At 40.2% G+C, this 16,753-nt stretch overlaps 2 protein-coding genes across 9 annotated transcripts in view; one reads left to right on the top strand and one right to left on the bottom strand.

Moving 5' to 3' along the window:
• The window catches only part of DOCK7 (dedicator of cytokinesis 7), a 177,473-nt gene that overhangs the window by 79,209 nt on the left and 81,511 nt on the right, over nt 1-16,753 (bottom strand). The gene's annotated exons all lie outside the window — the stretch shown is intronic.
• Nucleotides 5,549-13,861, top strand: ANGPTL3 (angiopoietin like 3). Its single transcript, XM_032795507.1, has 7 exons — nt 5,549-6,043; nt 7,190-7,300; nt 8,197-8,314; nt 9,191-9,304; nt 10,515-10,610; nt 12,568-12,840; nt 13,680-13,861. The coding sequence occupies exons 1-7, from the start codon at nt 5,549-5,551 to the stop codon at nt 13,859-13,861; spliced, it is 1,389 nt and encodes a 462-aa protein (XP_032651398.1).

Consider the following 16,753-nt stretch of genomic DNA (forward strand, 5'->3'; position numbering starts at 1 on the left):
CGGTTTGGTCTAGGAACTCTAGTTGAGGTGTTTTCCCAATTTAGTGCTTGTTGTTTATCTCATGTAATTAAACTTTTTCTGCTACACCGAGACTCTGTGCTTGCGAGAGGGGAAACATTGCCTCTTTGAGGCACCCAGGGGTGTGTGTAAGATTTTCCCAGGTCACTGGGTGGGGGCTCGAGCTGGTTTGGCATTGTGTTATTGAAACAGAACCCCTGGATACTGAACCCGGCCCTTGTTGCTGCCAAATTCAGAGGGGCAGAAGGATTACACTCACATGGGTAAGTAATAATGCAGGATATAGTTTTTAATAGGACTGAAATCAATACGGCATTTAATGTGTTTCTATAGAAATTAATCTGAAAATGCTTAGAATTTAATAGAGAATGATATCCTTCCAATAGTAATTTTGGTCTAAAGTAACTTCTTATAGGCTGTAATCTCATTGACACACCCCTTAAAAACCCTGATACTATGTGGTACAGCTATCAATCAATCTCACTGAACCTAATGCTCTGGTATAAAGCACTATGCATTCTATATCACAGTTAAATATGGTAATAATTATCATATCAGTACAAATATGACTATTCTATCACAGTATTATTATAATTTTACTCATGGAGTTAATATATAGCATAATCTAATAAAGACTAAAGAAGAAAGACTAAATGGGGTTCATTTTAACAATAGGCCAGAAGTGATTTGAGCTAATACATACTCTGTGCTACTCCTTCAAGATCTGTTTATAAAAAATGTGGCCTGCAAGTAATGTAATTGCTTCACTCTCGGTTCCATTAAGCCACAATACTTGTGGTTATCATCTTGTAGACAAGTTTGTGAGCAAGGCCACAGTCAATGTCAAAAGCTACCGCCAAAGTCATTGTTATTCAATGGATTAGCCACATTCTGGAATCTAAAGCCCTGATGCAACATAGCACATAAGCACATGCATACCTTTGACATGTGACTAGTTCCATTAAAATCAATGGAACTACTAAACATACTTAAAGATATGCATGTGCAGCGCTTTGCTTAAATGAGTAAAACTTTTGGTGTGTATATGGACTCCCCTGGCCGAGGAAATAAGTGACTAGTGGCTGCTGTCATGAAAACAGGTCAGAAGACCACAATTTTCAAATTTTATTAACAGTACCTCGTAATACTATGAGTTTGTAGCATACCTGGGGATAGTGAATATTTCTGTTAACTTTGTAATGATTTCTATATAATCACCCTTAATTGTGCAGATCAAACTGAGGCATCTTCAGGTAGCATTATACTTGTTGTTTAGTAGATACACCACCAAATACTGTTGACAAAAACACAAATGCACTGTTTTTATTCCCTTTTATTTCCTCTTACAAACCAAACAGCACAAAACAAGAACCTTGTAAAAAATTACTTGACATTTCTCTAACACTATTAATTTGAAGATCTTAAAGTGCTTACAAACATAAATTAAGTGACAGGACTCTAATGAAGAAGAGTATTATCTCCTTTTTACAACTAAGAAAACTGAGGTACAGGCTGGTTAAGTGACTTGTCCACGCTAACACAGCAAGTTAGAGAACACAGGAGTCCTGACTCCCCTTCTGCTCTCTTCACTCCTCTACACATTCTCTCAGGGAAATACTAAACCATTCAATAAATTACAAACTACTTAACTTCTGTGTTGCTTCTTAACATGTTGAATATGTTGGGCAAGTACACCTTCAATGCCACCACAATACTTTGTCTATCAAGACACACTGTTCTGATTTCAATGGAACTCCAGAACATCAATGCACAGGATGATCAGCAGAGGGAACAGGATGGACAGAGGAGAAATGATTAGGAACAAACAATCAAAAATAAACTCCTTGTTTCCAATGTCCTTTTACACTAAAAAAACTCCACTGTTTGTTATGTCTGACAACAAGTGACCAAAGAGACAAAGTGGGTGAGATAATATCTTTTACTGGATATAACCTCACCCACCCACCTTGACTCTCTAATATTCTGGGACCACCATGGCTACAGCAACACTGCATACAACAGGTGACCAGACAGACTTCACTACTGGCTGGCTGGGCTAACTGTGCATGCCTCTTGCACATAACCCCAGACAAAACTTGAAACTGGACTCTGCCTGTCACTTTACCAGGGAGATCAAAAGAGAACCTGCTTGTGATATGGTTACTAGGATCGGTGCTAAACTTCTCTCAGCTAGAAATGGCTCCTTCTACATCTTACACTCACTTATTTCTTACCTGACTTAAAGCAGGTTCTAATCAACTAAAGGAAACAAACCATCAAAAAAACCCTAACATTGAGGGACGGCAGGGGTGCATGCGTATGTATACATGCATCTATATTCCTTTAGTGATGGACACTTTTTCAGTTTTGTGATTTGTTATATTAGGTAAAGAGACAGGCAGGGTAAAGTCACATCAGGTTAAACATGAAATCTTTTGGAAATTTGGTTATAAATTAAGAACATGTTAAGATCACTTGTGCCATGGGGTGGGCTGGCCCCCGGCAGCACCACAGACCAGAGGAATGCAAAGAGTGGCACAAAGCTGTCTTTGACTTCCTACTCCACTTGAGTTCTGTACCCAGCATAGCTCCGCCAGATCCACGGACTGGGGCCCATGTCCTCAGAATATCTGAGGGTAAAGAATTAAAAACCATGGATTGCCTTCCTGATGTTTAGATCTTTTCTTTGCCTGACTTTTTAGATACATTTCAGGATGAAATTCCCAATTATTCATAGCCCCTTGTGATGCTCTCTGTTCATTCATCCCCCTATCATTTTACGAATGTTTCCTACAAGACATTTTCTAGTGATTTGTCTCAGCATTGTTTCAAAATAAGATCCTGAAACATGGTCTCCAACTGCAGGGTCCTACTAGCAGACTGCATTGCAGGGCCCAAATCTGCTGGATTGATGTCTCTCATCAAGATTATCTCCTTGGGATACTATGAGAAATGTAGTTGTGGTCTGCTGTGAAGTACTGACTATTACATCAGATTATTTCTTGTATTTGCTTTGATCATATGCCAGCCAATTTATAATGAAATTCCACTGTCCAGAGCTATGGACTTTATCCAGATGCTTTTCTATCGTTTTTCTGTGGCTGGTGTACATGAGCTAATCACTCAGATTCCTACTGCACTGATGTAATATATTACTCTATTAATTTGTGCAACAGTTTTTAAATATATTTTCATGCCACTTAATTTTTTATGAATTATTGCATGTCACCAAAGTTTCCTCGTGCAGAGGTTCAGTGCCCGCGTTAACAACTTCATTTCAATACGTTTTCCTGTTTGACACTGAGTTATGCGCTCTGTAGTGGGGTGGTCTGCCCCACTTCCTGAGAGCGTGGGCTGCGGCAGGCCAGGGCACCTGAGCAGACAAGGTGCCAATCAAAGAAGGGCTTATTGGGAGCCAGTCAGGGCATAGCTAAATTGGAATAGCTATGCTGGCATAGCGTCGTAGTGTAGACACGGCCTGTGCTGACAGAAGGGTTTTTTCTATCCATGTAGGAACACCACCTGCCCGAAACAATGTTAGCTATGCTGATGGAAACACTCCTCCAGTGATGCAGCTGCATCTACATTGGGGATTAGGTCAGCATAGCTATGCCAGTCAGGGGTGTGGTTTTCCCCCCACTCCTGACCAACAAGCTATGGAGATATATCTATCTCATAGAACTGGAAGGGACCCTGAAAGGTCATTGCCTTCACTAGCAGGACCAAGTACTGATTTTGCCCCCGATCCCTAAGTGGTCTCTTCAATGATTGAACTCACAACCCTAGGTTTAGCAGGCCAATGCTCAAACCACTGAGCTATCCCTCCTGCCTATGTTGATACAGAAGCACCCCGATTTACGCAAATGTTCTGTTCCGGAATGCCTTGCATAAGTTGAATTTTACGTAAGTCGGGAACATACTCCAACAATTACACACACACAAAAAAAGCTTACTGATTTCCATAAATCGGGTTTGTGTAACCCGGGGACCATCTGTATAACTTTCAAGTACAAACCAAGCCTAAGTACAGCTTTGTCCCTCTCACCCACCCTTGGAATGCAGCATTTCAAAGCCTGTGGTTTAGGGCTTTGCAAAGCCAAGCTTAATGAATGGCTGGTCTACACTGGGAATTTATATTGGCATAGCTACATCTCTCAAGCGTGTGAAAAATCCACAATCCTGAGAAACATAGCTAGGCTGGCCTACCCTCAAGTGTAGACTGCACTAAGTCAAAAGAAGACTTAGCCATCTTCTCTTGGGAGGTGGATTACCTATGCTGATGGAAGAACCCCTCCCATTAACACAGGTAGCATCTACACCAAAGCTTTACGACGGCACAGCTGTAGCTGTTTAAATGTAAACATACTCTACGACCAGGAAAAGTTTATCTCAGTTGCATCATCCACAAACCCATGAAAATTTAGCCTGCAAACATAAGGAAACCCCTAAAGAATTTCCCACTGAAACTCATGATGTCCTAAAAACACTCCCAGCGCTTAGAGGACTGTCTGTATAGGCACAGAGGGGATGGTAAATGGTAGCATAGCTACTTAGGAAGAGGATATCAAAGAAGTGGATTAGCATGGAATGGCAGATGCTTCAGGTGGATGGCTCACAGTGTGCTGGAGTTTCCTTTAGGTTCCTAAGGAATCATGAGCATCGACCTTTGCCCTCCTGATCACACGATGCCTCAGAAACCCAGTGGTTCTGATTTCCACTGCTTGAACCTTGAAGTCATGTAAACTTTTGCAAAATGATCACAAAGTGAATCTCCCAAATCAGAATTTGCCACTCATGCACACTAGTAGTAGCATTTTACATCCACTGTGCGCAGGATTAAAGAACTTAACGAAGGTGCACGGGAGTGGAAAATCAAGCCCAATAGTCTACATTTACTGTGTCTAATTCTGCTGTCACATATCCTGGGGTAACTGAAGAATAAATCAGTTGAAGTACATTGAATTACACCAATGTCAAAGCGGTGTGAGATCAGAGTCAGGCTCAGTGAATTGCCCTCCTGTAGGATGTCCCCCTCACTCCCAATAAAGCACAGAATCTGAAACACAGAGACTGCATTTCATTTGTGCTAAGGCCCTTTTACATTCCTCTGGCAAAGTAAAGAACCTTTACACTGTAACTCAGAGGTAATTTAGACCCTTATCCATAGTTCAAGATTATGATTGAAAAAAAATGAACCTGTTAAGAAAGAGGTATATCCATCAATACATCACATCAACCAATAATTTTAACTACAGAATAGCTGGCATATTGGAAATCTAAGTACTAGTTTAATCAGCAACAGGCTGGTCACTCAGGTTTATCTTTCCACATATCAATCTGGATAGGACAGAGGTTACATTAGTTCACTTATACGTGGTTTAATGATCAACTTAATCCGTTTGCCTTTTCTGAACCAAACAGGCATATATATAGGCTAAATTCTTCAACCTAGAACCACCACACAGCAAAAACCATAACTAGGGAAAACAGCTCTGTTTAAAACTACCTTAGGACATTGGAAACAGACATCATGAAAATAGCCCTCGTCTTTCTTTTCGTTGCCCCTTTTGCTATTTCAAGTAAAATTGACAAGGACTACTCTTCCTTTGATTCTGCACCTCCTGAGCCAAACTCAAGATTTGCCATGTTAGATGATGTGCGGATTTTAGCTAATGGGCTTCTCCAGCTTGGGCACGGCCTTAAAGACTTTGTCCACAAGACCAAGGGGCAAATGAACGACATCTTTCAAAAACTGAACATTTTTGACAAGTCTTTTTATGAGCTCTCACTCCAAACCAATGAAATCAAGGTAGAAGAAGAAGAGCTCAGAAAAACAACTTCCAGATTGCAGGCCAACAACGAAGAGATAAAGAATATATCTCTCGAGCTGAACTCAAAGATTGAAGACCTATTACAAGACAAGATCCAGCTTCAAGAGAAAGTAGGGGGGCTTGAAGAGAAAGTAATTAAATTAGTCCACATCCACCCTAAAGTTCAAGAACCGAAAGAAATGACTTCACTCAAAGTAAGTAGACTTGAGGAAACCCAGAGGATAGAAAGCCAAAGTAAATCGGGATGGTATTTTAAGGAGTGTTACTCTGAAAGCCATGTTTCCTCCACACATTTCTAGAAGCAGTAATATGTATTTTGAGAAATAAGCTTTGTATATTAATCTGGAGAATAATAGTCTTGCAGAAATCAATTCAAGTGTCTTATTATGGGCCACGAAATGTCATCAGTTTTAAAGCATAAATCCCCAAAGAAATCAGTGAGGAAATATGCTTGAAAACAAATGGAATTATATGGCCCTATATATTTTGTTCTGCGCTTAAAAACAAAAAATCAATTTCAAAGTACACTAAAGCATAATGGTAAACTCTTTGGAAATCAGATTAACAAAACCACAGCACAATACAGTTCATTGCAAAATGGTGGTCTATGTGAATTCTGATAGGTTTAATGTTTATAAGCTTTAGTTACATTCATTTAAAATACGAACTTTAAAGAGGGGCTATCTATCTATGGTACTTATATGGTCCCCATCAGCACAGTACCTGAGCACCTCAAAATTTTCAATATATTTATCTTCACTACACCCTGGGAGGTAAGGCAGTGCCATTATCCCCAATTTACAGATGGGAACTGAGGCACAGAAAGGCTAGGTGACTTGCCCAAGGTCACATAGAAAGCACATGGTATGGCAGAGAAATTAACCCAGGTCTTCCAAATCCTAACCACTGGAGCATCCTTCCTCTCTACTGGCCTTTTGAAATGTGTTTTTTATATAGTTCAATTAAAAACACAAGACAGCTCCACAAAAATTCATTCTTTGAGTCACCTACAGAGTGGGATTAAAGTGTTTGAAATTAAAGACCAAATGAAGGCCTCTGAAGCTGACAGCAGTTTTGCTCAAGTAAGAGCTACATAATTTGGTCCAAAGTTGGTGTAGATACTCAGTGCAGAGGGAAAAGAGACGATTCTGCCTCACAAGATAGGACAGGGAAGGCAAAAGAAAGGAAAACGATAACCACTGTGCAACAGTTTTGCCTTTAAAAAGTGACACTGATAAAAAAAGACTGGTTGAAGGCTACTTTTGCTAAAGCATTAATCTGATCTTTCTAACATAGAATGAAAGCTGTCTTTGATGAAGTTCCACCTTTTTCCCCTCCAGAATTTTGTACAGCAACAGGACAATCACATTAGGCAACTTCTCAAAGTAGTACAAGAACAGCATGCACAACTTGATAAACAGCACAATCAAATAAAAGAGCTGGAAGAGAAGGTAGAGGAATTAGTTATCTGAATACACATCTCCTTTCCAGAATTCATTCCGATTGTCTGGGATACCTGGAGTGGGGGAGGAGGGAGAAAATAACCCCAGGAGCTGAATTGCAAGTCTTGGGACACAATCTTTTTGTGGGTCTGCAACTGCTAAATGTGATAGAACTGCTGTGGTGCTGCACTATGTGGTTGGGGCTGAGGGCATGAGGGTTTGGTATAAAGCTCTGCACCATGCACTATAAAACCCAAGTGGGGTATGTTTGGGGATTGTAACTTTTCTCATTTTGTTTAATTCTCTAATTACCAACCTCACTGTTCTTCCAACTCTGTCCTTTCTCCTGCCTCCCAGTGTTAACTTATTTTCCCTTTTTCCTCCTCTCTGCTGCTATATTCATTTCAATACAGCACCATGCCTCTACACTAGAATGTTTAACCTCTGTTATCACAGCTGTGGGTACAATTGACATGGTTTTGAAATTGACATGCTCCTATTTAATTTCACTCCTCAGAGCAGGCCCCAAAAGAAAAGAGTTTTTAGTGCAGGGTTCCATAAACTCTCTAGAGGTTGGGACTAGTTGCCAGAGTGGTGTTATTTAGGGGCCAAGTTAAGTCCATCCACCGATCAAGATACATGTCAAATGGGCAGATAAGAAAATTGCCAGCTTATCTCAGTGAAGGAGTTTTGCAGACCAAACATGAGTTTCAAAGAGGCATGTTAGCATTAGTATATTCAAAATCGCCAGGAACATTTATAATTGTACCCTGATTACTTTAAAAGATTAAATTGACAATAAAAATGAATACAGTACCTTGGATTGTTGAACTAAATATACGACTTTTGATTATAATTCCAAGATGCTTGGGAAATCAATAATATATAAATATGCTTCTTTTCAGCTAAGCAATACAAGTTTCCAAGAAAACACAGAGAGTCCATTTTCTCTGAAGCAACCTGAACCAAAGATCATTCCCCTTCCTTCACATAATTCCACAGCTCCAGGTCAGGAATTCAATGGTAAGATCATATAATGCTTTAGGTATGACTGTGTAACGCACTGTGCTGGCAGTAGTGCATCTGCGTGCCTGCGTATGTGCACTGTTAAATGGTCAGATACAGGAGGTTACCACCTTTCTTTTTCTAGTTTCTCTATGAAGCCAGTTCTTATGAAAGGGACTGGGTTTTCAGCTTTGGAGACTCAAGTCCTCTATTTAATCATACAAAAGGTGCAGCGGTGCTCATTTTCCCACACTGCTCCACAAATTTGCCTCCACTTTCACAAAGTGGGACAACTTCAAGGGTTGAAACAGTTTGGCCTCGGTAGGCAATTCAGTCTCTGACCTTTCCCTGGGTTACATTTTGAATCACACATACAAGGCAGTACCTTTATTGTCAGTTTTGATGATGCAGGAATTTGTCCATTGGAAAATGGACTGAAACTTGGACTGACAGGACGTGGATTAGATTTTTAAAGCTGATCAGCATTTTTAGACTTCAGCAATAGTAACGTTTGGGAATTCAGTTTAATTCAAACAACCATGATTAGAACTTTGTAAAGAAAATAAGTCATTATGTCCAACAGTCTGTTCTTAGACTATCCCTTTTGTAAGATTATCTAAATTAAAACCTAGCCTAAGCGAGCAAATACCAGCTGCCCATCAACCAGTTGGCCACTTTTCCTCTGACGTAATTTGTAGTCCTCAGAATTTAAATTTGCCCATTTCACAGAAGGAACCGTCATAAAAGAACACTCCTGCTGAACCAACAGTTCCAGCTTCTGTTTTGTTCCAAGAGCCTTGAAAAACGCAATTACCTCTGCAGTGCTGGATTCTCTCCTTCAAGATTCTTAACTGCAAAAAGATATCTGTAATTCTTTAATTATTGCTATTCCAGGTGTTGCTACTGATTGCACTGCCCTTTATAAGAGAGGTGAACGGACTAGTGGCATTTACTCTATTAAGCCCAACGGATCAGAAGCTTTTAATGTCTATTGTGAAATGAAATCTGGTAAGACCAGTTACGCTAGAAGCAATGTAATTCTTCCTTTAACAGTTTACTGGTAAACTGAAATGTGCTTACTGCCCTAAAAAATATACAAACTTACATCAGACCACCCACAAGGTTGTCATCTATTATAAGGCTGACTGCAGCCAGTGGCATTCCGAATTCGTCCCTATTTTTCCAAATACCACAGAGAATTGAAGAAAACACTTCCAATCTTTGTTCAATCCATTCTTCAGTATAAGCAAGAAGCAAATCCATTAGCAGCTGTGGGAAATAGTTTTTCATCCCCACAGCCAAATGATCACTAAAAAGCAATGATTACTAACACTGGATTACAAACAACTAGTAACTTTTCTAAATTAAACCAGTTAATGGCATAACAGTCGCCATGGCCAGCTAACAATGGCTATGCTTTGAATACTCTTGACACGCATTCTTTATAATGTTACTCTGCGGTACAGAACTGCCATGAGTTTATCTATGCTAACACATTTCAATTAGTTTGTCATCAGTCAGTGACCATGTTGGATCTAAATAAGGATTATGTCCATGCACAACGTGCTTGATACACACATAACAACTATGACAACTACCAATGGTATATCTTTGCCAGCAGTCTACGCTGGTATCTGCTTGTCTTCCTGTAACAAAGTCATAATGCTGTTATTTTGTGGTACACGTGCATGTGTATCACCAGTTTGGCCAGTTGACTTTCCTCCCATCGTATCAGACCACAGCACAGTGCCTCTCAGACTGGCAGTGCTGCTCTACGTAAGTGCCCTCTTGACTCCCTGATCTCTGGCACAGCTGCCTAGAGTTTCTAAGAATACACTGATGCAAACATAGTGAGGCAAGGTGATATGTTTGGATGTGCAAACATGGTTGGCCTGTGGTTTATGAAAAGAAGCTGCTGAAGGGTCATAATTCAACCATGTTTGTTGTAACTGGGTCAGATGAGGGTGTCATGACCTGGTTACTTCAAAAAATCAGTCACGCTTTATACAAATGTTACCATAATACCCTAAGCAGTCAAGAGCTACCACTTAAGAGAATTTTGTTGACTGTAAATGGTATTTATAAAATGCCCAGCAAAGCTACTAACATGGAACAATTAATTTTTCTTTTTATCTATTGCTCTGCTCTTGTCAAAGTCCAAACAAATGGTTAAAATGACCTACCAGGTTTATGTTTTCCTTCCCTTTGTCATTCACAGACAGCTCATGGACAGTCATTCAAAACAGAGTTGATGGATCCCTAGATTTCAACCAAACCTGGGAGAGCTATGCAAATGGTTTTGGTGATCTCAAGGGTAAAGGCACTCTTTTCGCTCCTTCATTTTTATAGGCTGTTATCTGCTTTCAGATGCTGTAATCTTGGATGAATCTAGTGCATTCACACACTAGCAGGTAGAAACAAGCAAACCAATCTGAGCAGCTCGTATAGCTAATGTGAGACACTGCCTATTGCATACCAGGAAACATACGGCCCTGAATTCAGCAAAGCACTTAAGCATGTGCTTACCCTTTAACATGAGCTCAGGAGCTTTGCTAAATCAGACCAAAAAGACTCATTTCAGCTTTAAATGTTATTTTATTTATTTAGATTCTGCCCTTTTCAAACTCCCCATCCAAAGTTCTAGGTTTCCTTCATACACATTTCTGACCAAAAGAAAACAAGAAATACACAGTAAACAGCGGCAAAGTAAGCAGCACTTCTTCCTCCCACCATACTATGTTTACACTAAACACCACCACATTAATTGTTCAAGCTCAAGTTACCATCAGGCTAGACAATATTTTCCTCTCTACACATCCAGTCTCCCAATCATTGGCAGCCAATCATCTTACCTGGTATGTGAATGCTGAGGAAACACCCATGTTTATATTAATTAATCATCAACTCTAAGACCATTTTTAATGCCAAGTATTGGCTAACGGCTTGCCTATCCAGCAGATTTTTCTATGCATCTATTAAAAATTACTTGATTCTCCTTTTATAGAAAAATGACTCACTGTGGCAGGACTCAGGTGGCAGATTCAAGCCACCAATTTCCCAATCTACCCACAGAGCAGTGTGTAGACAGCAGCATGATACCAACTATTGCTTTCTTTCACATCTGCAGCAGTGAAGAGTTGCTCCACTTCTCCCCTCAGGTGTTGGAGCAGTGAATAGGATTGAGGCAAGGATTTTCTCATGCAGGAGGATTCCTGCCTCTTATTTTACGGAATGTGCCTTACCTGGTGTAGAATTCCCACATCCCATGATTGCAGCTCCCACTGGCCACGGATTGCTGCTCCGGGCCAACGGGAGCTGCTGGAAGTGGCGTCGGCTGAGGGACTTACTGGCCTCCGCTTCCAGCAGCTCCCATTGGCCCGGAGCAGCGATCCACGGCCAGTGGGAGCCGTGATTGGCCAGACCTGCGGACAGGGCAGGTAAACACATCGGCCTGGCCCACCAGGGGCTTTCCCTACACTACTTGCGACCCCTGTTTGAGAAACCCTGATATAGGGTGCATTTTGTTCCCTAGATCAGAAAAATTCATGCAAAGGATCATACAAGTATACAGAGATACCGATGTATGACTGTGGCCTGTGAAGGATTTTCTAACATGAACATTAAAAGGGTGCTTCTAAAAGTATTGTCCTATATTTTTTCAAAAGAGCTTGTCCTTTGTTCCTTGTAACGTAGGTGGGCACCTTGCTTGTGTGGCATTCACATTTGGCAGTATTGTTTTTGCACGGAGATCAGTAGTAGACATAATAAGAAGCTGGTTCATACTCTGCTAAATGATATGTTCAACTATCATAAAGTCCATGAAGGAGAAAAACTACTTAAATTAAATCAATTTTTTTTTATATAAGGGCATCAAAATCCCAATTTAGGCCCCCACCACCCTCCCCCCTACAGCCACAAGTGAAATCCATTTCCATTACAATTAAGTTTTATATATGTCACTTGCTTCACTTATTATACTGTTTCAGTTACGGATTTGTTTTAAATGTCTGGAGTCCCCTTTGCAGTCCTTCACAAGCGCTGTGAAAATTAGGAGAGGTTCCATTTCATTTATATATATAGTTTTTATTGATCACGAGTGTGTAATTAAAAGGATGTAAACAAAAAGAATGTTTCAGGAGACTCTCTGAAAAGAGCAAGAGTTCCCAAGACTCATATTATTGATTTAATTAAAGCAATGAATAAACTGTTTTAAATAATTGTGCTCTGTCTTAACTCCATACTAATGATATTCATGCAACCTGTCCTTGCAGGGGAATTTTGGTTGGGACTAGCGAAGTTATATTCCATTGCTAACCAAGCTGACTACATTTTACGTATTGAGCTGAAAGACTGGAAAGACAATAAACGTTACATTGAGTACACATTCACCCTGGGAAGCCCAGAAACAGACTACACACTTCATCTTTCAGAGATCTCAGGAAATATTCCCAACGCACTGCCTGAACAAACAGAACTGAGGTTTTCTATGATGGATCATGACAATGCTACAAAGAGAGACTGCAACTGTCCAGAAAGATATTCAGGTACCAGCATTCGAAGCACATTAAAATTTCAGTTCCTTTGTTACATTAGATATAACTTCATGAATTATTGGGAATCTACCAAAAATGGCTCAGCTCTCAAGGATGTTAGAGATTGAAAAGACTAGTTCATAAAGTCTCTCCCCTGCAAATGAAGAACATAAAATAAAATAATAATGATCGGCACTTATATAGTGCTTTTTCTCCACAGATTTCAGAGTCCTAAGACAACACCTGAGCATTATTATCCCATTTCACAGATGGGGAAAACTGAAGCACAGAGATGCTAAGTGACTTGCTCAAGGTCATAGAGTGAATTAGTAGCAGCAATAGAAATGGAACTCAGGGGTGAGTTCCTTGTTCATTTAAGTCAGTAGGAGTTTTGCCACAGACTTCAATGGAGCCAGGAGTTCACCTCCCATGTACAGGGTCCTAGTCCAGAGCCCAGGCACTGGACTACATTGGCATTCTACATGTAATCCCTTCTTGAACAAAACAGAAGATGGACTGGATATTAACTCCACTCTATCATACGCAGCAAACTATAGTTAAGCCTGCAGCCAAGTTTCCATTTCAAGCCTGATTTTGGTCCGCTTTAAAATGTACAATATAAGTCACATTCACCTCAAAACTGATAGATATATCTAGGATAAAGGTAGAATTTTCCTATACATTTAAAAACCAAAAAAACAAAAGACAGTCTCCCACTGACCTCAATGGGAGTTGGATCAGGCCTAGAGAAGCCTTATTTTGAAAATGCAGTCCAAATCAGTGACTAGCCTTCTGATGTCAAACAGAAAAAGTAAAATTTGGACTAAATGACACCAAAATATTGTTTTTAGGTGGCTGGTGGCACAGAGCGTGTGGGGAAACCAATCTGAATGGAAAGTATATCAAACCAAGATCAGAAGGAAAACTAGAAAGGAGACGAGGAATATACTGGAAGCCTCAGAAAGGAAGATTCTATTTGATCAAGTCAACCAAACTGATGATACATCCTACAGATTTAGAAAGTTTTGAGTGAAACCTCATTCTGATGTGTTTAATTGAACACATATCCACTGAACATTAAACATAACATGAACTAATAATCAGGGCTGAATGCCCAAATACAAGGCATTACATATATTCCATACTACTCGATACAACACAGAGGAATCTGCTATGGTCTTATGCTATATTTTGAGAGTATTCTTATTTTTTCCAATATAAATATATTTCAAGTTCAAAATTACATACGCATCCCCACCTTTGAACACTAGTGCCTAGAAACTGGATATGTTTTTGATATTTTGGCACTGTATTGCATGCGGACAAGAATTTTCAGGCCAATGCACTCGTTTCTGGATTATGTAGAGGAGAATATTCAAAATGTTTTAATAAAAATAACAGACTGACAGAATTCTACAGAAAACGTTTAAGTATTAGTTTTGAAGAAAAAAAGATTTTACTTTATAAAGTAACTTACCTTCATGTTAGACTCAAGTACTATAGTCTTGGAATGTGTCTACGCATGAATGAACTGGCAAATTCTGCATTTTATGGTACTATGTATAAATATGAACATCCAGCTGTGTATCTTGAGCTAGATCTTTATTGTTGTGCTCATGCAACTATGAAAGCAGCACATCTGGAAATCCAGAATGTGAAACTAACCTTTTATATTATACTTCGTAGAATAATTCTTAGGGCCTGATCCAAAGACTTCTGTTAGTTTTTCGTATGGATTTCAATGGGTTTTGAATCAGGCCCTTAAATTACCTTTTGGTAAACCTTATTTATGGAATCAACTGGACAAAGTGCTGTGTTTGAAACAGACCGATTGCCTTAAGTATAAATAGAAACCAATCCTGCAACCTGTACCTATGCAAGTATCTCACTGAAGTCAATGGTGCGACTCAACTAATCACACTGGTAAGGACTATAAGATCCTGCAGGACCTTCAGTCCCAATCCTGCAAACACATATTTGCATAAATTTACTCAAAGGAAGAACCCTCACAGTCGATGGGACTATTCACATATTTACGGTTAGGCATGCGTGTAAGTGTTTGCATGGTAGGAGCCGTAGAATGTGATTGTTTTGAGTCATATTGACTTTTCTATCTTACCTAACAACTGTACTGTATGAATTCTGTAGTATTTTAACACTGGTAGCCATTAAAAGACCCCCACCTTTTAAAACTATATTTTGTCAAAAAAAAAAAAAAGGTTCAATATAATTAGCAAATTTCAGAGAAACAATGAACGAACTAATTTAATTAGAGGTCTGATGCTGTTGAAATGCACTCATTACAATCAAAGTAAGATGACTAACCAAGAGAAACTGCACATTTGTCCCGATGTACTGGAAATGTTTAGATGTTTGTATGACACTTTAAAAATCAATAAAGAAGATTTCCAAAAAGAAATTAATATGTAACATGAATCAAACAATTCTTAAAGGGTTAGTTTTCTGTGAGTTGGTTGTACCCAAACAGAGGTTTGTCTAGTCCCCAGAGGCCAAGGAGACCCATACCAGCTTAGAGGAAAGGTAGTCTGGCGTTGAGGACAAGAATTGTCTTGATGCTGCTTATCGTCTGTGAAAATCTCAGTCCCCGTCTGCCAGCATCCTTGGAAGACAAGAAACAGTAGGGCTGCCTCACCAGTTTCTCCCACCAGTTTGTGCTGTTCCATCCTACTCTCGGACTGGATCTTCACTCCCCTGTTCTGCCCCTTGTAACAATGCCTGAGTGATAAATCTACTGTGCAGTTATTTAGACTGTACTTTGAAGCTCTCCAATTTCAATGGTCTGGGGTTGGTTTTTTTCACTGCTACGAGACTAATCCATAGACATAAACCAATTCACTTTCTAGTCAAGAAAAGTCATTATTTCCTGGTTAAGCCCCAGTCACTAGACCCATAGAAAACTGCCAAACATCTGGAAAAAAGCAATGAGAGATGTCCTGCCCCCGAGCAGCAGGAAGTTGGGTCTGTAGAAAGATATACGAGCCACTGGATTTGTGGGATAGCACTGGCGACCTATTCAAACATGACCTCAGCAACACATGCTTTAGCTTCATCCTCACTGCAACGCGGGTGGTCTGAGACACAAATTTCAGTAAGACACAGGTACAGGGGTACCTATACTCCTGGACACGCTAGCAAGCATGTATTCTGAGGATCTAAATACATGTGTCAAGGGCTTTATTTATGGATGGTAAGATGGGGTTGGGCTAAAACACGTGTCAGACCTGCAGATTAGATACACTTTCAATGGACTTCAGCACTAGCTACTTCTAGCGAAAGAGCCCAAGAGTTCAACTTATTGGTAAAAATCCTCTAGCAGGAGAGAGGGTCTTGACTGACAGCTAGAGACCCTTGTTTTAGAACCCCAACATCTGATCCTTAATGTTCTATAAAGAAGAATGTGAGATGGGTTTTCATCTCCTTACTTTGACTGCCTCCATCTCCTTTCCCCTCTATCACAGCTGCAAAACAAGCCCTTCCCCAGCTCATCGGCTCCTTCTCCCACCCCCAGTTTCTGAAAGTCGGACTCCTGAGTGAGCAGAGACTATCACGCTCACAGCCCATCACCAACTCCTAATGGCCAGGCTTTGAGCTAACAGCTGTGTCCTGGAGCCACGCTAGTTATGCCCGGCCCACAGTTGCCCAACGACTGCAGCCTTCCAGTATGAGGCAAGGGATGGAAAAGATTACAAACGGAAGGCAGGGCAAATCAGGGTGGTCAGCTAGGAGAAGAATGAAGTAATTCGGAAAGGCAGAGAAGGACTGGCTCTCCCCAGAAGAACCCAGCCTCACTTCCCCATAAAAACAGCAAATCCCTACCCAACAGGGGTACAGTGAGGATAAATCCATTAAAGATAGCGAGATGTTCAGATACTATGGCAACGGGGCATCATACAAGTACAATAAA

Source organism: Chelonoidis abingdonii, chromosome 7 (genome assembly GCF_003597395.2).
Source record: "Chelonoidis abingdonii isolate Lonesome George chromosome 7, CheloAbing_2.0, whole genome shotgun sequence".
In the NCBI taxonomy this organism is placed as follows: domain Eukaryota; kingdom Metazoa; phylum Chordata; order Testudines; family Testudinidae; genus Chelonoidis; species Chelonoidis abingdonii.